The 23,587-nt window shown below is 39.1% G+C and overlaps 2 protein-coding genes across 8 annotated transcripts in view; one reads left to right on the forward strand and one right to left on the reverse strand.

Annotated features, from left to right (window-relative positions):
* ap1g1 (adaptor related protein complex 1 subunit gamma 1) overlaps window positions 1-906 on the reverse strand; it is a 23,878-nt gene extending 22,972 nt beyond the window's left edge. The window contains exon 1 of one of the 2 annotated variants that reach the window (XM_077518516.1): window positions 432-906. The gene's annotated coding sequence lies outside the window, so the exon portion shown is untranslated. The remainder of the gene's footprint in view (window positions 1-431) is intronic. The other variant, XM_077518515.1, reaches the window with a different exon arrangement.
* Window positions 1-23,544, forward strand: part of znf821 (zinc finger protein 821) — a 23,678-nt gene extending 134 nt beyond the window's left edge. Inside the window, exons 1-6 of one of the 6 annotated variants that reach the window (XM_077518523.1) lie at window positions 493-711; window positions 11,567-11,698; window positions 11,825-11,928; window positions 15,328-15,426; window positions 15,552-15,718; window positions 16,950-23,544. In XM_077518523.1, the coding sequence (XP_077374649.1) occupies window positions 708-711; window positions 11,567-11,698; window positions 11,825-11,928; window positions 15,328-15,426; window positions 15,552-15,718; window positions 16,950-17,865 (1,422 nt within the window). In that variant the 5' untranslated portion in view covers window positions 493-707 and the 3' untranslated portion in view covers window positions 17,866-23,544. Of the gene's footprint in view, window positions 1-492; window positions 712-1,784; window positions 2,133-11,566; window positions 11,699-11,804; window positions 11,929-15,327; window positions 15,427-15,551; window positions 15,719-16,949 lie in introns of those variants that run through there. The other 5 variants (XM_077518524.1, XM_077518525.1, XM_077518519.1 and 2 more) reach the window with 5 other exon arrangements.
* Window positions 23,545-23,587: the final 43 nt, after the last annotated feature.

Here is a 23,587-nt window from a genome sequence, read left to right on the forward strand (position 1 = left end):
GAATTAAACGGAAATGCGATCGTGGTTGGGAATTACACCTGAACCTGTCCACAAGATGTGATGCGGTTTTAGGCCTTTTTAAAGGCGTTGTTAGCTTCCTACCTGGTCACTCGTCTACATCCCCGTTTTCTTTCAATGAATACCATTGGTATGCACACTTAAATGGAGTGTTGATCACGTTAGTCGGGTAAAAGTGAATTTGATATACAGTGCTGTCACGGCGATTATGTCTCGGAGTCGCGTAGTATGAATGATTGTGTGTACCTAACTTAGCTTCTGACAGGCACAACCCCGGTGCAACTGAGGAGTACTTCCTATGCAGCGCCACACTGAGTTGTCAACGTAAATACCAACAAAACGACCAACTATTTCTATCTTATTGTACCATTTTCGCGCGTCTATTGACAGGAGTTCACTCGCGATGCACTTACCAGCCGTGGTGACGCCAGAAAGTAAGTGGAATCGTCTCTATTAGCAATGGAGGGAGGAACACACTCGACATGCAAAATGGTGGCTACTCCAGCCTCAGCACATCTACCGCAGGCGGAGGGTTACACTGACATGTCCCAGAAGGTTTTGGGAGCAAGAAGCTTTGCTCAAGTTTAGCAGCGTACAGTAGCGTTAGCTTTCATCCGAGGACTTGTTTAAATCGTGGCATTGTTCTGTTCCAAGACGCACACCTGATACGCCGATGATCGTTGGATAACATGGGTAGGGAAAGCACTGATTCCATCAGTACTGTATGTCCGCATTTGGTTAGAACGTGCGCGGTGTTGTCTGGCGCCTGTTCTGATGCATCGTTATTATAAAGAGCTAGCCTGTTGTTAGCAAGCTCGCAAACGTTAATTTGTTGGTGTTACTTGCGAACTGAGAAAAATAATAATGGTCCTGAGCCTTTTGCTGTGCGGGTGGATACGCGTGTCGCTTCTTATTTGGGCACGAATGGCACATTTCCATGATATCATTTTTGTTGATGTGGATTACTTTCTGTTTAAGCTCCCCCTCCTTCCTCCCCGGCGGAAGAATATCTGTTTTCTAATCCATGTGGTGATGCGGTCCTTTTACTCGTGGCATTCAGTGATGACGACTTCGGTGTAATGTTATGGCACTGGGTGTGTGGTGGCGTAGAGCGCCATCTAGTGATAATAAATATATAAGGCAAAGACCTTGATAGCTGATTTAAGGTACAAGTACAGTACACATATAACCTACTCGTGAGCAAAGGCACGTAAAATGTAAACAGTGACAATTTGTGAAATTTATAGAAAGTGTTGCATATTGATATTTTACAGTTTCCTAATTACTACGAGAGACCATAAACAAAACTATTGTCTTCACTAATTAACATTATTGATTATTAATAACATAATAACACTATTATTGAAGGACATTTGAGCAAATTATTTCAGAAATGTGTATCAATCTGGTGGTAGTCCTTTGCATTGAGCTAATGTAAAATAGCTGCTGATGTGTTCATCGTTCTCTTGAATTTAGCTTTCTGTTGTTATCAAATATCAAATTAATTATTTAAATAAACCACACGTTTTGGTTTTGTGTAGAATACTAGCTGTAATCTCTTCAATTCTCTTTTAATTTGCACCTCTCGCTCACAAATTTGTTTTTATTCCATCCAGAATACCCCAGCTAAAGCATTTTAATGTGAACGCGTTTCTTAAACGGGATACTTTTACACTTCCGCGTTGGCTGTCCGTACGTATCCCGCAATGCACCGCGGCGGGCTTTACGTGACAGATCAGCTGAGCTCGAGCGTCGCCGCAGTGAGCACGCGCCCGTCAGCGGCGTGCACGCCCCCGTCAGCGGCTGCTCCGGGGCGGCTCGGTCGAGCCCAGTCGGCGTTTTAAAACAGAACCCGGGTGCATTGGATATACCGTTTTGTTTTGTTGTTGTTGTTGTTTTTATCACCACCACAAGAATGTAACGCTCTTATGTGGGTTCTTTTTTTCTTTATTATTTCTTTATTTACCGCTTTGGATCAAACACAAACCATTTTCCACCTGGTCCGGTGTGGTGGACACGTCCTGGGGGTTCGGAGGGGATTCCACATCTTTTTTTTCTGGCAGTGGACCATAATATGTCCAGGCGAAAACAGACCAACCCCTTCAAAGTTGACTGTAGGTATTTTCAGCTATTGTGTGTGCAAGTGCACAAACGTTTGTTCTTTGATTACTACGCTTAGTTCTGCCTGGGTTAGTCTGGCTGTTTGTGCGACAGTCAACAGAATTAGGTAAAGTATACCTGGACGAGTTTGGCTTCTAAATGACTAATGTAGCGAATACAGTTAAAATAGCCTTTAGATTTAGCCTTTAGAGTATAGAGGTGTGAGCTTGATGCAGCGCTGCCTGATGTCTGCAGAAGCTTGCTGATCACCCATAGAAATCCATAGAACCACGTGACGACATTGTATGTTACTACATGTATTTACAATGTTTATTTTTTATTTTTAGTGTCACACCTGGTTAATTCCTTGTTTTTAAATTAGCCTGTGATTGACTAGTGGTTAGTTAAGGCAGGGTGTAACCCACTTTTCCCCATCAGATGGGAGAAGGTAAAGTTCCCCAACCCCCACCCGTCCAGGCTGGGCGGTATAGAAATTGGATTGATGGCTGATGCATGTTTGGCTAGAGGCTGCCTGAATGTAGTTTAGTATTGAGAGAGATACTCCTATTATCCGGTTAGCCAAAAAAGGTGTGGGGAAGAAAAATCTTTTCTAAACATAAGTACAAGTTTAATTTGTTAATAGTTCTTTCACCATAGAAATGAATGAAAATGCCATCAGACTGTTTCCTAACACCATGTTTTGTTTTGTTTTTTAAATAACAAAATTATCACTCTCTACAGTATTGTACTTTTAAAATCATGTAGTAATGCATAATTAAACAATGCAAAAATATCAACATGATTCCATGCCTCACCTCCCATTGATATTGTGCTGTGCTTTATAATGTATGCGCACTGGCCACCAGCAGACATTAAAATGCAACATAATACACAAGATAATCTTTTAGCTCAGTGAGATACATTAATATTAGTCATTACGTTTTTCACAGAGGATAAAGAATATATGGCTGGGATTATTATTAGCTGTACTGTTTATGCTAGTTTCATAAACCTGTCATCGTGTGTTACTGTTAGCATTAAGCTAGCAGACTTTTGTAAGTTTCGAAGACAGAAGGCTGTGAATTGTCCATGCTTGTGAATATAAATCGTTGATCGCAACTGGCATGAGCCCACTCCAGGCTGTACCCTGGCTTTCGCCTACTCAGGCTCCAGCTCACCCATGAAACAATGATTTTATTTATTTATTTATTTATATATTTACTCTATTTTATGTTTTATGTTTTTTCTTTCAACTATTATGTTTTATGTTCACTGTACAGCACTTTGTCTTCAGCTGCTGTTGTTTTTAAAGTGCTTTATAAATAAAGTTGAGTTGAGTTACATAATCTTACGTTTATGTGAGAACATGTACATTAGTACAACATTAAACATATTGGGTTAAAAAAATATTTTACAGACACTTACACAAAATTAAATATTTATACATGTATGACAGAATGCAGTCGGTCTTATTGAACCATTTTAAAACCCCCAAAAAGGGCCCCCCTCCTTTAGTGTCCATGTAATATTAGAGTAATAGCTTTGAATGTTTTGATGGTCTGACATAACTTTCTGGCAAGTTTGTAAACGTTTCTGTACATGGTGAGTGACTACTACACTGATACTCAATTGATTTTAATTGAATATGATGTAAAAATTGCAATTTAACCTTCCTGAATTCAGTCAGCACTACCCTGTGCCCCAATCAGGAGATGTGCTACAGTAAATGGATTAATGTATTACACTGAGAAGATGATTTCAGAGTAGATTGCTTTATTGAACCCCCGTGTCAGTGTTCCCATTTTTAGACTGTTTAGTTGTAAGGTGTTTTGCTTTAGATCAACGTGGCTTTAAAGCTTCATCACGAGTTAACTGAGGGGCTGCACATCTCTGCTGATGTCCCAGATTCAGGACAGGACAGCTAATAAAATTAGCTATTGGCTGTTACTTTGAAATGTCTATCCGGTCTTTGAGCATTGATTAACTCTTAATGAGTTGAGTGTGATAACTGAATAATATAGTCATGTTTCTACCAGGTGATCCGGTTTAATTTATTTTTTTATTTTCCCCACCATGGTACTACGGTTTGGAATGGTAAACCCTGATCTGGCTTGTGTTTGGGCCACAGTGTCTGTAGCCAAAATAGCTGGTTTGACATTATTACAGAAAGATGCACCATGACCTGTCAATATGAGGAATTCAACAAAAGACACAACATGGTCTGAAAATTGACATAGGGAAGGATATTGAACTAATTCAGTCCAATAGAAAAAAATAATAGTCAAATAATTGAATTATTATTTTTGAAATATACGTAAGGATCATTTTTACATACAGACCTATTTTGTTATGACAGTTGCTTTTATCAGTCTGGAAATAAGATGGCGGTGAGTTAGGAGGAAAGAGTCTGTAAAGTGAAAATGTCCAAAGTTTGGGATTATTTCACACTTAATAAGGAAGAAACAGCGCAATGTGTACCGCAACAGCATGTCAAAGTTCTCCAACACAAGCTAACTTATCGATGTTAGCTAATTTACTAGCTTCCAGCGCTAGGTTGGGCAAGGATAGATAATCTATATTGAAACAATAGGTAAGAAAACAGCTTGGTGTAAAAGTGTTTTCAGAAAGGTGATTGTGGTGTGTAATCTGCTGAACGTATGCATGCTGCTTTTAAAAATAGTTTCTTTACCCAGATGTTGAAACACATGTTGGACTTGTGACCACATAAGTTGTATAAGCTAATGAGCTAATTCACGACAGTCTGCGGTGGGCACTGAAATCCCTCAGGCAGGCCTTTAATTCCGTGTCATGTCACCACACCTTTTATTGCCTCGAGTGATTATTATTTGTGAGATCTGTTGAGCTCTAGCACGCCGACATCATCCAATTGTTATTGACACATCGTTTCTTGTCTGGTATCAAGTCAACTTCTGTGGAGGAGCAGACCAGACAGGCTGACACATTAAATCCTTCATAAAAGTAAGATTCAGCATCCTTGTGAGGATGTAAACCAAGAAGGGGGCATTTCCTTACAGGTTCAGACAATGTTTTGTGTCCACGTTAGTATTTTGATGGTGATTGAAAGAAGAAAGGGGAGGTCTTCGATTCAACAGCATACATCCCCTTCATTGATTGGCGCTCAAGTCGAATTTTGGTGTTGTATCTTGTGCCGGGTTTTGCCCCCCCCCCCCTTTTCATCGTCTAGTGTCTGTTGTCTGATGAGTTTGTCTCTTTGTCTGGATTCAGTCAGACACTGCGTCACCTCCTGCATTACAGACATACAGACACTCGCAGATAACATCACAGTGGCAAAGACTGATGGAGGAAGGGAGGGAGGGTGGAGAGACAGATGTACAGACGGAGACAAACAGCAGGGGGAGGGAGCATCTCCCACACATCAATCACGAGGCTGTGTGAGGCTTGCTTGTCGTGCTGGTTCATAGTTCAGCCCTCAGACACACTCCAGCAGTGCAAACAAACGGGGTTCTATGGGAAAAGGGCCCAAACTGGGTTCACACGTCAGTTTTATTTGATCAGTAGCCAATAGTAAGATGGAAAACCTCCTCAAAACATAGGGTTGGGAAGTTAATCGTCATTTTGTTTTGGACTTTTCACTATCATCATACATAAAGAAAATGTATTAATGTAAACGGACATGTGTAATATGTAATCCTGTGTGTTGTGAACGCACCCCGAAACACCGTATAGGCCCTTCCAGTGTGACGTCACGTTGAAGTGTGCCCCTAGTGGTGGGGGTGCAGGGCGTCAATGCGAGTGAATTAGAAAACAATCAGTGTGAGCTAGAAAATAGGTCAAACAGTTGATAAAACAGCGACCAATGCTCTGGTGAACTTGTGCGCGATGCTCTAATGGCTCAAAGAGAGATGAGATCATTCTTTCGGCTGGCAGCAGCGATTCTAAACTCCGCGAAAGACAGTGAGGAGTAAAAGACTAGCACTGTGGCTAGCGTGAAACTACGACGCAACTTTTTCTTCTTTTTTTTTTTTTTTTTTTTTTTCTGTAGCTAGCGGCTTTAAATGACTGGTTTAAATGATTCAAAGTAATGTAGTGTCCTACTCGGGACATTTTTTTGTGACACTTGACATATTTCCCACCTTTTAACGAAAACGCTCGCTGAAAATCAAGCTCTCTACATTCATTTGTTATGGGATGTTTGCCCTCCAGGAGGCGCCTCGGGAACTAAGCAGTGACGTCTGCTGGAAGGGTCTAAGCTTGTAGCGAGCATGTCATTTGTATGTTACTGGCTTAAGCTGTTAGATGACACACCGATTGGAGTGTACTGTAAAATTCAACACAACAAAAATGATTAAACACATTGTATATTTAAATATGGCACACACAGGTACTTTGGTTTCGAAACATTGCCAGTGCTAATGCTAGCATTGAATTGAAAATCCTATTGATGGATTAATGGCAAATTAGCCTTGAGTTGAGCTGATTAGCATTGAGTGATATTCTTCAAATAAAGAACATTCACACTCAAACACTGTAGGAACACATACAGACAGATAATAGTTGTAAGAATTAGGGGTGTGAATTGCCTAGTACCTGACGATTCGATTCGTATCACGATTCACAGGTCACGATTCGATTCGATTAATCCCGATACGAATTTATAAGTCGATTGTTGCGAATTTTTTTCATTCAAATTTAGAAAATACGAATCAGTAAGCTTAGAGTGTAAGATTTATATGAAAATGTATTATTTATTTATCTGAAATTTCAGTCTTATAGAGGTTGTAATCTGTTTCATGTTTGAACAGCATTAAAATAAAATATTAAGGCTTAATGTTCCGTTCATATAACATTCTTCCATGCTCAAGGTGTGAATCCTAACCCGAAGTCAGACGTTTTGTTGAATATTTTTCCATTAAAAATGGAAGTTTAAAAATCGATTCACACACAAAAAAAAAAAAAAAAAAAAAAAAAAGGCAATGATGATAAGACGTTGAATCAGTAAGACTACCGAATGAACAATTCTGAGCTCTTTAAAAAAATAAATAAAAAATAAATAAATAATCGATTCAGACGCCTATTGAATCGATTCGAGAATCGCGCGCTGTAGTATCGCGATATATTGCCGAATCGATTTTTTTTAACACCCCTAGTAAGAATATATTCATCCTTATCTGTGAAAAAATTATGAATCAAGTTCAATCGTATCTTTCTTCTTCTACTCTTATTCATGGCACCACACTGCCCCTAAAAGGCCAAGGCAGGAACATCAGTTATTTCTTTCGGGTTTTTTTTTGTTTGTTTGTTTTTTAATTGTTTTTTTTTCATTGTTTTTTTTTTGTATTATTATTATTATTATTATTATTATTATTATTATTATTATTATTATTATTATTATTATTATTATTATTACTATTATTTTACTTGTCTGCGATTGGCTGGCAACCAGTTCAGGGTGTACCCGCCTACTGCCCGAAGCCAGCTGGGATAGGCTCCAGCACCCCCGCGACCCTTGTGAGGAGCAAGCGGTTAAAAAAATGGATGGATGGCTGGATGGATGGATATTTTACTTGTTACTAGTTTATTTACTGGTCATTAAAAGTTATACCGTAATTTTTCATCCAGTCCTATCAAGACATTCGGCCTGGATGTGTCCAGAAAGTCAGGATTTGGGCTGTAAATGCACCTGTTAAGTTACTCTCAACTCAAGTAAGAGTACAAAATTGGCTTCTAGGCCATCATTCAAGGTGTGAATGCCACAGCAGCGCCTCCCAGGAAGGGAAGTTGAGCGCAGGTTTGCGGGGTCAAGTGTGCGAACAGAAGTGAAGAAGGAGTTAAAAGGAGTCACATATGGGTCCTCCCGCTCAGAGCTGGCCGTTTAGCTATGGAAGTGGTGGTAGCCGCTCATGAGGGCGGCCGGGCTGTTCAGTGTGTGGGTGGCAGTGAGAGAGAAGAAAGCTGGCGAGCTTCATGAAAAGAAAAAGGAAAAAAAAAAGAAGTGCAACCTACTTCCCCCTGCGGGACTGCAGCATGTATCAGGCTGTATGTGCGTGTGAAACAGTAGAGGGGGGTTGGGATGCAAATGAAGTGTGCACGTATGTCGGCGGGCTCAGCTGGCATCGCATTCATTATGTCCCGGCGCAGGACGACTGATGGGAAAGCAGCCTGGTCTACAATTGTTTTGCTCCTCTTGTGGATTCCAAAGGTCTATGTAAAGATTTGATGATTATTAACTAGGTGGGACAGGAGTGTTTGTGGTGGTGGCTAGTTTTTGTTTTAACTATCTAACTATCAAATGGCAAAGTGTTCTCAGAGGAGATGCTTGCACGCACTATGTTCCAGGGGACTGCTGGTGCATGCACAAGTGTTGAAAAATTAATGGCTTCTTATGGTAAATAAGGCAGTAAAGGTGGATTCCATGTTGCTATGGAGATAAAGAGCCTTGTTTGTCACGGAATATATTTTTGGTCTGTTAATGCGCCACTTAAATTTTAAGGGACATCCCAATCTTTAACTCTTTGACTGCCAGCCATTTTCGGAAAAGGTAACCCCATAGTGCCAGCTGATTTACAGAATTTTACCGATCTTTCAAGCTCCACAGAAAATGTTGTGTTAGGACTATGGAAACGCGGATACTACCAAATGAAAGATTGAAGTCTCATCTTTCATCTAAAAAAAAAAGTTTGTTTCTACCTTATTCGGATCTTCAGTAATCAACAATAGAAAACAGCTTAGTTTCACCCAAATCCTCTATTTTCTTCCAAAATACGGAGAAATCAAGCTTTTTGTGAAACGATGTTATTTCATGCACTCTAGTGAATTTGGCGCTTTTTTTTTTGCATGAGTGATTCTACAAACACCTAAACTTCTATAAAACACTACCCCAACAATAAAAAATGTTTTTTGATTGCAAAATAACAGTTTATTTACATGCAACAGTAGCAATCCGAACACACAATTTGGAAAATTCTTTGCAAACTATTTACACGTGCGCAACAGTTTTTGTCAGTCTGCTTCTGCATGGACTGATTTGCGTAGAGGTTGGTATGATGAACGATGTGCTGGAGAAGTTCATCCGTGATGAAAAGCTCCAGGATGTCAGCTGGCAGGTGGGAATTCAGCTCTGCTGCAGCATCCCTTGGTCCTGGTTTTGCAGCAAAGGGGAAGATGGTTGGCTGCCAGCCGAATTCATCAACTTCATGCCAGCCAGAATCTTTGGGATCTGCAAATAAACATTTCAATATTATATTATTTTAGAGCAGTGTGATGCAATGTGTGTGTGTGTGTGCATATGTTTACCTTTTTTTCCTTGGGTGTATTGGTTGATGCACATTCTGTAAATTATAGAAGACGTTTACCATCAAATATTTTATTAGTGCTGTGGAGAATCTTTTTCTTTTTACCTTTGTTCTGCTCACTGTGAGAAGGGTCACTTTGGGCCCTATGAGTAGGAGCTGAAAGAAACATATACAATTACAATACAATCGAAAGACTTTCCTTTTATTGTTGCGGTGTATTGAAAACGTTTTTTTGTTTTTTTTTTACCTTTTGTTGTCGTAGAACCAGCGGTCGGACGTTGCTGTGAGCACGATCTATAAAATATACATTCACGTTTGTATAGGTAATAGATGTTTTAGTGTATATCAGCACATTTACACACGCTGCTAGCAGATCGCCCGAAAAGTTAGGAAAGTAATCTTACTAGCAATCTCTTAGCATGTTAGCGCTTACCTTCACGTTCTTTGGAAGACTGTCCAAGACTGTCTTGCATCGGACCCATAGTAGTCGTCATCGTCCGATGAAACGTCATCTGTGCAGACGTGCTCGGTTGTGCACCACTTTTCTCCGGTGTTAGCATCGCTAGCCGGTGGGGCCTTAGGACGTGGTCGAAACGGCCGCGTCACCACTTCAACTATGACTTAACCCCGTCATCACTGTGCTCTTGAGCACTGGTCGATGCTTTTGAGCTTTGAAAATAAGGATCAAGCGTGAGCTGCTTGCCATCTGTAGCCTTTTTTGACTCCCTTAGCCAAGTTAGCCATTCGCTCCCCCTCAACACTCTAGCTCAGCCTCTCTCCTTCTACTGTTGTCTCCTACCCGATCTTGTCCAAAAGACTCATCACAGCCATCTAGTGGCCAGGAATACTCATTATAGTAACCCGATCGGGCTTGATACTTGGAGCACAGCTGCCCAAGGCTTTCCTCCACGCGTTTCCATAAAAAAAATAGTAGACGTCAATTGACGTCTATGGCGGCCTATCCTAGGATTATACTGAACGTTTTTAAACATTTATGGCGGTCAAAGAGTTAAACAGTGCACTATGGATTTATAAAAAGTCTACACACCTCTGTTTAATTGCCAGGTTTTTGTGACGTACAATGACGGCAAGAGTTCAAAACCTTTTTCACCATTAATATGATCTGTAACCTGTACAACTCATCATATCTCCTAAAATGGAACTGGAGCTTTCATCAAGGTGGGTGGATTGATGAACAGTTGTCAGTGTTAAGTTTTGGCGTGGAAATAAAAGCATGTCAGGAAAAGCCTGTTAAAACTAATGAACGTTATTTGTGGTTAACCAGGGGCACTTTTAAAAGTCACAGGTGTGCTGACGTCCATTTAACATGAGTTTGAATTTGGTTGGTTAAGTCTAAAGTTTTGAATACAGCCGCAGTTGTAAAAGGGTGTGGACATTTACGCAAACATTATTTCAGTTTTTACTTCTCTGCTCATGTGTCTTGTTCTCATTTTTTAATGCCACAAAAACTGGCTTTCTAACAGGGGTGTGTAGACTTTTTATATCCACTATGGACTTACTGGAACATGTTTTTTTTGTTTTTTTTAAATTACAATTCAACATGTTGTAGTATCAAGTGAAAGAAATAAATGTAACACGACAAAGTGCTTTACTTAATAATGAGCATGTTTGGCTCACAGTTGAGAGGTACCAGGTTCCAATCTTGGCTGGAGGCTTCATGTGTGCAATTGGCATGTAACTCTCAGAAAATGGATAAAACACAATGCCTGATTTTGGACAGTTATACTTAATGAAATGACTCTTGGGCTTATCTACACTATTACAGCTGTCAAATTGTGCGCCTCCGGTCACAATGTTATATTAGCTGCTATTGCATTTGAATATTTTCATGAGCTTATCTTGCTGTTAGTAATTACAGCAATGTCCCTCAGGCATTTTTTAGCTGACGTGACTTACTTTTTTCATTTATTTTGAGGCTGATGTATTGTCCGGCAGGAAGAATAATTTTTGTGCTATCATTATAAATATGTCAGTGAATTTAATGGCTGTCATTGCAGCTGAAATCCTCACATAATAAACTATTTTATTATGTATCAGTTTACATTAAGCAGCATTTCTGTCAGAGGGATGTTATGATTTTGAAAAGATAAAAACGTACCGACACTCTGTGTAGGACTTACTTTTGAGAATCATATTCCCCTACTTCTCTCCAGGGCCATTCCACACTTCGGGCATCACAGGATTTCAGCACACTATTAACATGGACGGCAGGGACGAGTTCACCGAAGACAGTGAGTGCTGCAGCAACAACTCGCAGGAAGTCCTGGGACACGAGAGCGCCACAGGTACAGGGCGGTGGAGGGATGGACGAGCATTCATTCCTCACGCTGAAGGGCGTGTTAGTGAGAGTAAGCCCTGCCCTGTGCTCTGTCGTCCCGTCTGTATTGATAGGGCTGTGTTTGCCTCCATAGAAGACAGCGAAAGCGACCCGGACTCCTCGTCCAACACCTCGGCCGACGACCACATGACTGCCAAGAGGGCGCCGTGCCGCCTGCAAGGAGCGGGAGTCAAAGAGGTGAGCATATTTGTTCAATGGAATCCTGAAAAGACTGTTTTTTTGTTGTTGTTGTGTTTTTTTGGGGGTTTTTTTCATTAACATTATTATAAGTCAAAAAGGTTGCATTCTTTATTTTTAATACAAACAAACATTTTTAATTGATCAAAATAAATACATAAATGACTAAATAAATAAATGATTAAAAGGAAAAATAAAAATGAATATAAAAAATATAATTCGAAAATTATATCCCAAAAAATAAATATAAATGGAAATAAATCCGTTTTTATTTTCACTTTTAGTAATGTATTTATTTATTTAGTCATTTATCTATTTATTTAGTCATTTATTTTGTCTATTTATTTAGTCATTATTTATTTATTTAGTCATTTTTTTATTTTGAATTTTGGCAGTTTTGGGCCATACTGCCAAGTCGAAATGTTATTCAAATGAGGGGGCGGTCCTCAGCGTGTCTTGGGTTGGACTCTGCCATTGCAAACTGCCTGTCATTGGTTGAGGTGACAGTGGACACGATCGCTTTCCATTGCAAGCCGGCGAGACTTCCATGTTCGCCGAGCTGCTCACTCGACCAATGATAAGCAGTTTGCAACGGCGGAGTCCAACCCAAGACACGCTTAGGACCGCCCCCTCATTTGAATAACATTTCGACTTGGCAGTACGGCCCAAAACTGCCAAAATTCAAAACAAATAAATGACCAAATAAATGACAAAATAAATAAATGACTAAATAAATAAATAAATAAATGACAAAATGAAGAGATAAATAAATGACTAAATAAATAGATAAATAACTAACTAACTAAATAGATAAATAAATGACTAAATAAATAGATAAATAACTAACTAAATAAATAGATAAATAAATGACTGACTAAATAAATAAATAAATTACTAAAGGTGAAAATAAAAACTGATTTATTCCCATTAATATTTATTTTTTGGGGATGTAATTTTTTAATTCTATTTTTTTATATTCATTTTTATTTTCACTTTTAGGCATTTATTTATTTATTTATTTAGTCATTTATTTATTTTGAATTTTGGCAGTTTTGGTCCTCCATACCCCTCCTCCCCAATTAAGTGGCAAAACCAGGTGTCATTTTGATGTTAAGCAGGGTGAGGGTGAGCGGGGCCACCTCCACCTTATTTGCTCACCACCTCCAGTCTAAGTAATACAGTCATATTCTTATTGGAACTATTATTCTTATTGCTTGAAACATGGAATTATGTTGCCTGTAAAAAAATGAAAGCGAGTCTGTTGAATTTACAGAATACATACACGTCATGGCTACCAAATACCGATACCACTAGTAAGTAAAATTCCCCACCCATAAATGACAGATGATTTTAAAGAAAGACCTCTATATCCCAATATATAGTCAGGATTAGAGGTGGGAATCTTGGGGCACCTCACGATTCGATTGCGATTACGATTCAGAGGCTACGATTCGATTATAAAACGATTATTGATTTCCCCCCCAGGCAGCAGAAAAAAAACAATGTATTTTGGTGCTTTTAATGTTTCGTACATTAGTTACAAAAATAGTACAAAAGTCCTCTCAGGCCTACATAAACTACTATTTCAGTATCAAGTTAACAGTTCAAAACAGTAAATAAAATACTCAAGTCCTCATTCTGTAACAACAGCTTTTAAGTATATTCAGTCTTCAACAGAATAAAACATAGCACCGAGCAAAAATATATTATTTTTATCCACTCAAAAGTGCACTGAGGTATAAATGAAAGACAATGTGAACTACTACTTCAATACAAATGCCTAAAAAAAAAAGTGCTTTCCTGCTTTTTAAGTTGTGTAAAGATGAACATGTAAACATTAAAGTTTCTCAGAGGTACAAAAAAAAAAAAAAACCTCAAGTGCTTTTCTGCTTTTTAACTGTGTAAACATGAACGTGTAAACATTAATGGGATCGTTCGGCTTTTTTAACATGAATCTCAATTTGATCCTCACCTCCCGTGTGTGCGATCAGCACTGACTTCTTTCTGACAGCGTTCGGTGACACGCGTTCTGGTTCGACGTTGGACGAGAAGAAAATAAAAAAGAAAATAGTCCAGCAAGCTGGCTGGGGTCTCGGAAATAAAGCGTTTTTCTTCTAAAAACTATTTGTTTTCAAAAGCGTGATACATTTCCACCACAATACTCTTTTCTGAATAAAGTCCGACGCCATTACCGCCAGCCACTACTTTTCTGTTCGTTCGTTCGTATCACTGCGCGGCGCCCTGTAGAACGCTAACCGACGCACTGCAGCCAGCTAGCTGATACTTCCGCCTGAAGTTGTTTGCCTTTTCGGAGCAGGTCTGATCTCACGAAGAGGTGGGTTGGTCAGCTCAGCCATGCTTGTTGTTGTTTTGAATCTCGAGGCGTGAGTTGTGGATGTGTACTCTCGGTCCGTCCCAAAAAGCGTCCCGAAGACCGCGCGCGCTACTGCGTTTCAGTTCCGCGTACTTTTCGCTCGTTTCGCTTCCCTTGGCATATTTATATAATCGGAATTTGGACATTTGTGAATCGTTCTCGATTGTTGCACGGCCGAATCGTGAATAATCTAAGAATCGGAAATTTTGCACACCTCTAGTCAGGATGATACCACCTCTGCCTCAATTTGAGACAGGAAAAACCTGACTTGTAATCTAACTTTGTTACTTTGATAGCAAGTAATCAGTAAAGAAACGAAGCTACTTTTTGATGCAAGTAATCAGTAAAGTTACTTTTTTAAAGCAAACAATCAATAAAGAAAGTTTTTAAAGCAAGTAATCAGTAAAGTAACTAAGTTACCTTTAAAGCAAGTAATCAGTAAAGTAACTAAGTTACATTTTAAAGCAAGTAATCAGTAAAGTAATTAAGTTACTTTTTCAAGGTAACTGGAGCAACACCGATCCTGAGGTTTACATTGACCTACTGAGGGGATAGCGCATCACCCTGTATCGCTTCTTCAGGGAGCAACTCCATCAAGAGGGGACCAATTCTCTCATTGCACATGGAATATTTTCTCTCAAAAAAATGATTGACATTTAGTTCCCCTTTAAAGACAAGCGAAAGGCAAAAGCAGCTCTTATTACCAGGCACCTTCTGTTAGCAAATGTTCTCCATTTCAGCATCGGAGTGATTCACGTCCAAGACACTACACAGCAGCATGTCACTATGGTTGAGTCATAGCGGCTCACTTGCACATTTAGCTTGTCATTAAACTGCACTGGCAGAAAGGCTTGAGGAAGTGGGCGAAATGGGCAGTGGGCCACCTTCATCACCAGAGAATTTGACCCATTTTTGGGGGGGATCTGAATATGTTTCCAGAATAAACTTAAAATTCACACAAGGAATGCAAAATGTAGAACTCGAGTGTGGAATATGTATTTGAATGGGCGCTTGGTTTTCCGCAGGAGAACGAGGAAGGCTCCGACCACAGCGGTAACTTTGTATGTCCTCTGTGCACACTGGACTTCAGCAGCCCAGAGAAGCTCATCTCCCATGTCTACCAGGTGGCGCAAACACTCAACCAGAATGTGAAATAGACAGTATATGAAGTACCTCTTTTTCAGTGTATTTATGTGAATCCGATTGCTGCCTGTCACCGACTACAGCTGACTTTGTCTGCGTTAAACAGCACACGAGCCTGATGAGCAACACCAAGAGCTACGTTTGTCCCGTCTGCGGGCGAGCGTTGAGCTCACCCGGCTCGCTCGGACGCCATCTTCTCATCCACTCGGAGGACCGTCTGTCCAACTGCGCCGTGTGCGGCGCACACTTCACCGACACCGACAATTTCAACAGGTGCAGGCGGGCAGGAATATTTGGGGGAATTGGGATTTGATTTTTGAGTTTTGTTGAATGCTCAGATTAGCTTAGCTAGCAGCGTTAGCTTCTGATAGGTGACACTTACTTGATTGCTTGTGAAGTTGTTGGCAGTTTTCTTTATTTTGTTTGTTTGTTTAATTGACAGTAACTATTCTTGTTTTTATTTTTTTCCACTTTAATTCTTCACAGTATTTTTTATTTTATATGTAAGTGTAAATTTAGATGTATAAGCGCTTGTTGTTTTTTTATTATTGTTTATTTTTCTTATATTTTTAAAAATCTTTATTTTTGTTTCTTTGCTTTCCTTTTGTATTTTTGTATTTTTCTTAGAATTTTATTTGATATTTATTTGATATTTAATATATTGTTTTATTATTTTTATTATTATTATTTATATATTTTTATTATTATTAATATTATTGGAAATAATATTTTTTATTTTTTTTAAAGAAAGAAAAGAAAAAGTTCTTCAATCTTGGCTGTCTTTGTTGTTTTTTGTTTACTTTTCACTTTTTTTACTTTAATAATTAACAGCATTTTCTTATTTTATATTTAAGTGTAAATTTAGATGTATAAGCACTTGTTTTTTTAATTACTGTTTGTGTTTTTCTTATAATTTTAAAAATCTTTATTTTTGTTTGTTTGATTTCATTTTGTATTTTTATATTTTTTATTAGAATTTTATTTGATATGTATTTTTATATTTAATATTATATTATTGATTTATTATTGAAAATATCTTTTTATTTTATTTTTTTAAAGAAAGAAAAGAAAAAGTTCTTCAATCTTGCCTTTCTTTGTTGTTTTTTTGTTTACTTTTAACTTTTTTCACTTCAATTATTCACAGTATTTATTTTATTTTTAAGTGTAAATTTAGATGTATAAGCACTTATCGTTTGTGTTTTTCTTATATTTTTAAAAATCTTTATTTTTATTTATTTGTTTGCTTTCCTTTTGTATTTTTTTATTAGAATTTTATATATTATATATATATATATATATATATATTTATATATATATATATATATATATATATATAAATATATATATATATATATATGTGTATATGTGTATATGTATATGTATATGTATTTTTTTTTTTAATTGTTTTTTTTTTTTTTTTTAAAAAGGAGAGAAAGGAATGAAAAACTTCCTCAATCTTCCTCAATCAAGCTGTCTTTGCTGTTTGTTTTGTTTTTTTCTCCAGGGAGAAGCTGAAGGATGTCCTGGACACGACCAGGCTGGATGTCCCCGGCGGAAGTGACACTTGTCAGCTGACCCACTCGCTTTCCAGCACTCCCATGGCCAGTCCAGAACCAGGCCCTCCTTCCTGTCACGGACCGGGACCCAGTCCTAGTTCCTGTCAGGGCCCCCAGTCGTGTCAAGTCCACGACCCCAGTGGCACCTTATGTCAAGGCCATCGAACGTGCCACATGTCGGGCCCGTGTCAAGGCCCCTCGAGCCAAGGACCCTCGTTTCCCTCCCTGCCCGACAGTCTGCTGTCCGAAGGGCCGTCGCTGGCGTCCATCCCCGACGCCCTCACCTCCTCCTCCTCAGGTCTCCCTCCCATCCCGGACATCCTGAGTCCGATGCCCGTGTATCCGGCCGGCGTGCTCCTGGTGTGCAACAGTTGCGTGGCATACCAGCAGCTGGTGGAGGCCCAGTCCCCTGCACGCAAATGGGCCCTTCGGCGCAAAAACGAGCCCCTGGACTCCCGCCTGCACCGGCTAGAGCGCGAACGCACGGCCAAGAAGAACAAGCGCGCCTGCGAAACGGACGAGGAGCGCGAGATGCGGCGTCTGCGCGACCGCGAGGCCAAGCGCATGCAGCGGATGCAGGAGTCGGAGGAGCAGCGGGCGCGCCGCCTGCAGCGGGACCGCGACGCCATGCGCCTCAAGAGGGCCAACGAGACACCCGAGAAGCGGCAGGCCCGGCTGGTGCGCGAGCGAGAGGCCAAGAGGATCAAGCGGCGGCTGGAGAAGATCGACCCGGCGCTCAGGACGCAGATCGAGCACGACCCGGCCGCCATGGCCGCACTCACGGCCGACATGAACCTCTTCCAGTTCCCCTGCCCCGTGCCTGTCCCTTCCATGGGCAATGGACTCTTTATGAAGATGCCCTGAGAGGACGACAGCTGTGACAGACACTCAAAATCAGGGGTGTCCAGACTTATTCTTCCAAGTTCCACACACAGAAAAATCAAAGGACACAACGGTCACGTTGACATTTCTTTACCATTAAAGTCCCTTTAAAGTGAAACTACTGGTAGTTGCCTTCTAAATTTGACAAATAGGAGAAGACCGTTAGCATTTAGCAAACTGCATATGATTGTTGTTAGCAAGCCTTTAAATGATTGTGAAAAACAAATCCCCACGTATGTACAGTTGGGCTTCAATAGTGAAAAACAATTTCTTAAACTCAATCCTACTCAAAATATATCCACTTAAATCCTCCACTGGCTGGAATATTTCCCACAATCAGCAACAAGGAGGCGCTAGCCGCTAGCTAGCTTGCACGATAGCTTACAAGCGATTGCGATTGCGCCAGGTACTCACTAAGGCTGTTATAGTTAAAACCAACAAATTAACTAAAAGTAAAAGAAAAAACTAACATCCGTTTATGAAATAAAAATGAGAGTGCTTTAAAAAAAAAAATGAAGCTACTTGAAACTACATTTTATGTTTCGAAAATTTACTAAAAACTATAATTATAATGAACGTGTCCTCTGTTTTCATTAATTTCATACATAACCTTTCAGTGTTTATTTTTGTATATAAAGATATTTATTTATATATTTACTAATTATTACTGTTCGGCTGTACAGAAGAGGGAAAGTTGTTTGGGAGTACTTCACTAACTAAACAAACTAGATGAAGCATTTTCGAAAAAATAAAACTAACAAACCCGATCTAGAATTTAAGACTAACAGAATTTAAAGTTAACCCCTTATAAAAAAGTCATAATGAAAAATCCAAAATTATTATAACCCTGGAAACGACTAATACGAACAAAGTTGCTCAAGTTCTTTGTGTCCACCTTCTCTCTGTGACCTGCACACACTTGCGGCTGACAATGAGGCGCTCTAAAGTAGCCACACAAACAAACTATCTGAAGGAAAGATGCATTTTACCGCTAATGTAAAACGAAATTTCTGAAGTTCTAATTTATTGGGAAAGGTGCTGAAGTTTGTCAGTGTGAGCTGTCTGATTTAGCCACGCCCCTAACTTTCAAGTTTTTTCTCCGCAATCCAGTATTACGTAGGTCTCAGACTTTTCAATTATGATTTCAGTTATCTTCACAAATGTTAACGTATTCAGAAAGAGAATCTCTTAATTCACTTTACAGGATCTTTAATTTATGAAACACGCGTATCACACAACGTATCAGCGTATGCAAAGATATTTTGTATTTTAAAAAATGGTCATAAAGCAAAAATTAAAGGAGTGTTATAAATACAGTGATTTCTTCTGTCAGTGTAAAAAAGCCGTAAAGTAGTACAACGCAGGCAAACGACATGGGCCGCTGAAAAATGGACGGTGGGCTCGAATCTGGCCCCAGTCTGTGGTTTGGACACCCCTGCTCTAATTTATTTTCCAAGTGTTGCGAATGTTCCACGCGGTATGGACGATTGACTACCTTCAAGCATGTTGTAAAGAGATTGAACCTGTTTGTTGTACTTCTTTAAGAGGAGACCAATCATTTTGCACACGGACGCCTCAGCGGTGGGAGCAGGGGGGGAGGTTGGGACAGCCCCCCTGCCCTCCTCACTGGTCCAGTTTCAGTCTGGTTCCACTTCCTGGAGACATTCTACCTCAGCCCCCCTTGACTGTATGACGACTCTTTTTCTACTGCCTTCCACTTAATGGGACCAAAACACATCCTTGAGCAATCTTCTTTCTCTTCGTCACACTCCGCGAGGGTAGCAAAGGCGAGGGAAATTTATGGTAAATTTTCCTGGGAATTTAGGCTGGGGAATTTTGGAAATTGGAAACTTTCCATGGGAATGAACGCCAACTCACTAGGGGAAGTTAAATTGTAAATATGGATTTAAATGAAAACGATCCCAGATCTTCAGTAGTCACAATAATGTTAGCTGTTCTTCGCAGAGGATAAATAATATATTATTGTTATATGATCCATTTGCATTGCTGAAAGGGTTGTAACTCAAAACCGATGCCAACCAATAGCATGTTGGCAACAAGTTATCATCAGTCATCATATTTGTGCTCAGGCCAAATCCGTGTCTCATAAAAGTATTGCTTTGGCGCCATCTAGTGGCATCTTGGTGGATGTCACTTACTCGATTTTAAAATGGCAGCGTGTCCCATTTTGGTTGCAGGTTTATTCCCATGGAAGGTTTTCAAAGTTGTAAAATTTTGCTATCCTTCACGCCACGCAACTTTTCTACTTCCTCATCCTGTCTCTGGTGCTGGTTCTCAGTAGATGTCACGTCTCATCAGTACGTACTTCCAGATGCATCGCAATCCAAAGCGGGAAACTTGATCAACTTCAGCAGTTCATTTCAAAAAGTGAAACACGTATGCAGTTTTCTCTTGAGTCACCAGTGGAATCTTTCAGGGTTCTTTCTATTATTTGGATGATTATCAGTTTACAGAATGTTGCACAGTGTGATAGTGATTAGCTTGTCCCTCATGAGTCCGAAGTTCTGGGTTTGAATCCGGGACACTAAATTGTCCAAATGTGTGAATGTTGTTTTGCCGAGTTTCACTTTTGAATTGAACTCGTGAACGTTAAATCAGCTTTTCTGTGATATTCTAATTTATTGAGATGCACTTGTCTGTACTGTAGTGATAGGAACATGAAGCTTTCATGAAGCACTTGCGATATATATATATATATATATATATATATATATATTTATTTATTTTACTGATCTCGATGTTGTCGGTTTAAAGATGCAGCGGAAATGTCATCAATTTCCATTGCACTAGCCCATTGAGAGGAGTTACATGTCACAAGTGCTTCATGAAGCTTCATTTTCCCATCGCTACTAAGTTCTGATTTGCTGTGTCAAATCAATCCAGGTTCTAGTTCTCAAGTTACAACTTTTGGGCATTTTAGCTCAGTGGCACATTTCAGTTTAAAAAAGCTGACATTTTTTTTGTTTTGTTGTGATTGTTTTGTTTGTTGCAAGCGTCTCCAAAATGTTAGTGTTTGCTTGAAATTCACCCGAGATGTCACAAAGTTTCGAGTTCCTTCCTTGTAGCATCAGAATGGAAAGCCGTTTAAATCACTATTCCTGAAATCCAGCTTCAAGTCCATGTACTTACTAGTGCCCTCACTAGTAAGACAGCTTTGGCATACTAGTACTGCGACAACTACATATTACAACTGAGGCAAAAATACTCATGGGCATTTTGCACCCTCTTTTGCGCACTAGTAGTACAATTTCATATGCAGTGAGGCAAAACTGTGTACAATGGCATACTACTAGTGACATAAAATGCTAATAAACATCTAGCTAGTAGTACTAGTAGCACACAGATGTCAACCATAGTAGTGCAGCGTTTTGTCTCACTAGTAATGTAGTTGACCTACTAGTGAGGAGAGAGAGTATATGTACTGGTACCTGGACTTTAAGTGGGATATGGAATAAATGTTAAAATGCCTTTTGAATACGTTACATATCTTTAAAGCTCATCCTGGCATATATTACTGAAATTGTGAAGACGTTTCTTCTTCTGTTTCTTTTCTTTTTTTCTTTTTTTTTTTAACCGCCTCATGTTTTTTTTCTGTTGAATTTGTTGTTGTTCCTCCTCCAGTTTTCACGTTTACACACGATGACCAACAAGCGGAGACAACTGGTTGTTTGAGTCACTCCTAACGCCGCACTGACAAGGGGGAGCAAAACTGTGAAAAACAATTTGATGAGAATAAAGTCAGACAACACTGCATAAAAAACACTTGTCAAGTTTTGTTGATGTAATGTCGCGGGAATGGAGTTGAACAAGTGAACGTTACCAAATTCCAAGTTCAAATTTTGTCATTTTGAGCAAAACTTTCTACAGCAATAATAATAATGCGTCAATAATGCACCATCATTACCTGCATTAGAAATACAGTCATCAAAAATGAGGCAGAGGTTTTACCCTTATTGTAAGCCACTGTCACTTTTTGCACAGTTTGAACATTAACACCACTTAAATATAGGATTTTTGTTAAAAGCAACTTTAAAAGTAAAAATTCAATTGCACATATTTTATCTAATAGTTAATGAAAATCATTCTCTAAAAGATGGAAATGCAAATGTACTTTAAAGTTAAAACTGTGTAATACTTGGGCAGTGTTTTTTGTTTTTTTTGGTCAAGATAGAGGGAACCCTTGAAAATCACTGATTTAGAAAGTTTGCCCACAGTTGGGCATTAATCATGAAATAATTTAATCTGTTGGATTTAAAAGTGGAATCTAACTAAACTGTACTTGTACTGGACTAAAAGTTAAAGGTTCCAAAAAAAAAATTCTCGTAAAATGACAGACTTAAAGAAAAATTGTGACTTTTATTCTGAAATACTTCTCATTAAAGCACACAAAGTTATGAAATAAACTAATTTACTCAGCTTATGTGTAATTTATCTTGCTATAACTTCAATTTTGTATAGTTACATTATAATTTTCAATAATTTGAATTCTGTAATGATGCATATTTAATCTTGAAAAATGTCCCCTTTTTCCACTATATGCATAAATATTTCCTTGCGGAAAAAACAAACAAACTTGATTTTCATTATATCCAAATATATGTAATATAACTTTATTTTATAATTCACCTCAAATTGACAACTTCTCGTACTATGACAGTTTTTTTTCCCCCTTTTCCGTGTGGTGACGATGAAATCTCTAGGAGTGTGTCAAACAACTATAATGCGACCGTTACGGCTTTAATTGTTCTATATTATTTATTTTTTAAATGTTTTTATTTTTCAAGTGAAATCTGTTGACATCACTGAAACTATGCAGCATCTTTTTGTTGCTTTTTTTTTTTTTTTTTTAGGCAACAAACTTTAGCATAAGCTTCTCAGGAGATTTCACTCATTGGGAGGACTGTATCTCACGTTTCCAACATTTCCAACATTTTTTTTTGTCCGGCACAGGAAATCAGCAGGGTGTTTGCCACGGTTATCTTCCTACAGCAGGCAGATTGACTTCAGCTCATTTTCCCACTCTGTCTATGAATACTGCGTATTCACTCACTTTTTCCTCCTACACTGGAACGTGATTGCAAAGGATGGGAACAAGTGTTACGTTTGTTTTTGCTCACTATGTATGACTAGTATCAGACTACTAGTGATGCAAAACTGCACTATTAATGAAGTGCTAGATGTTAACTACAGAATTTGATGTCAATAGAGATACTTGTAGCATGCTGTCAACTAGTGCCAGTTCTGCCTCACTGGTAAGATGTAATTGTCGAGACTAGTACTTGGGACCTTCAGCTGGATTTACTAGATGAGAAGATCATTGTGTGAGATAAGGTGTTTTGTTTTTTTTAAACTCTATTTTTGTGCATGCCTGTCATCAAAACTGCAATCCAATGAGCGTCTTGTCATGTTCTCTTTATTTATGCCTGGCAGTGCCCCCCCCCCCCCCCCCCAATACATTATTACACACACACAATTAAAAAGAAGATGGCCTTTCCGTTAATAGATCTATCAGGATTTGCTGTCCACATGCGTGTTTACAGATTATTGGGCGAGCCCGTTCCACTGACTGGCTGCTTGACAGCATGTAGAGTGTAGATGGAACCTGCTCACGAATGTGCAAATAAACTGATTTTACTACGAGCTTCCTCGTGCTTTATATTCTCATGAGGGAAATGGGCCTTTT

Source organism: Festucalex cinctus, chromosome 4 (assembly GCF_051991245.1).
Source record: "Festucalex cinctus isolate MCC-2025b chromosome 4, RoL_Fcin_1.0, whole genome shotgun sequence".
In the NCBI taxonomy this organism is placed as follows: domain Eukaryota; kingdom Metazoa; phylum Chordata; class Actinopteri; order Syngnathiformes; family Syngnathidae; genus Festucalex; species Festucalex cinctus.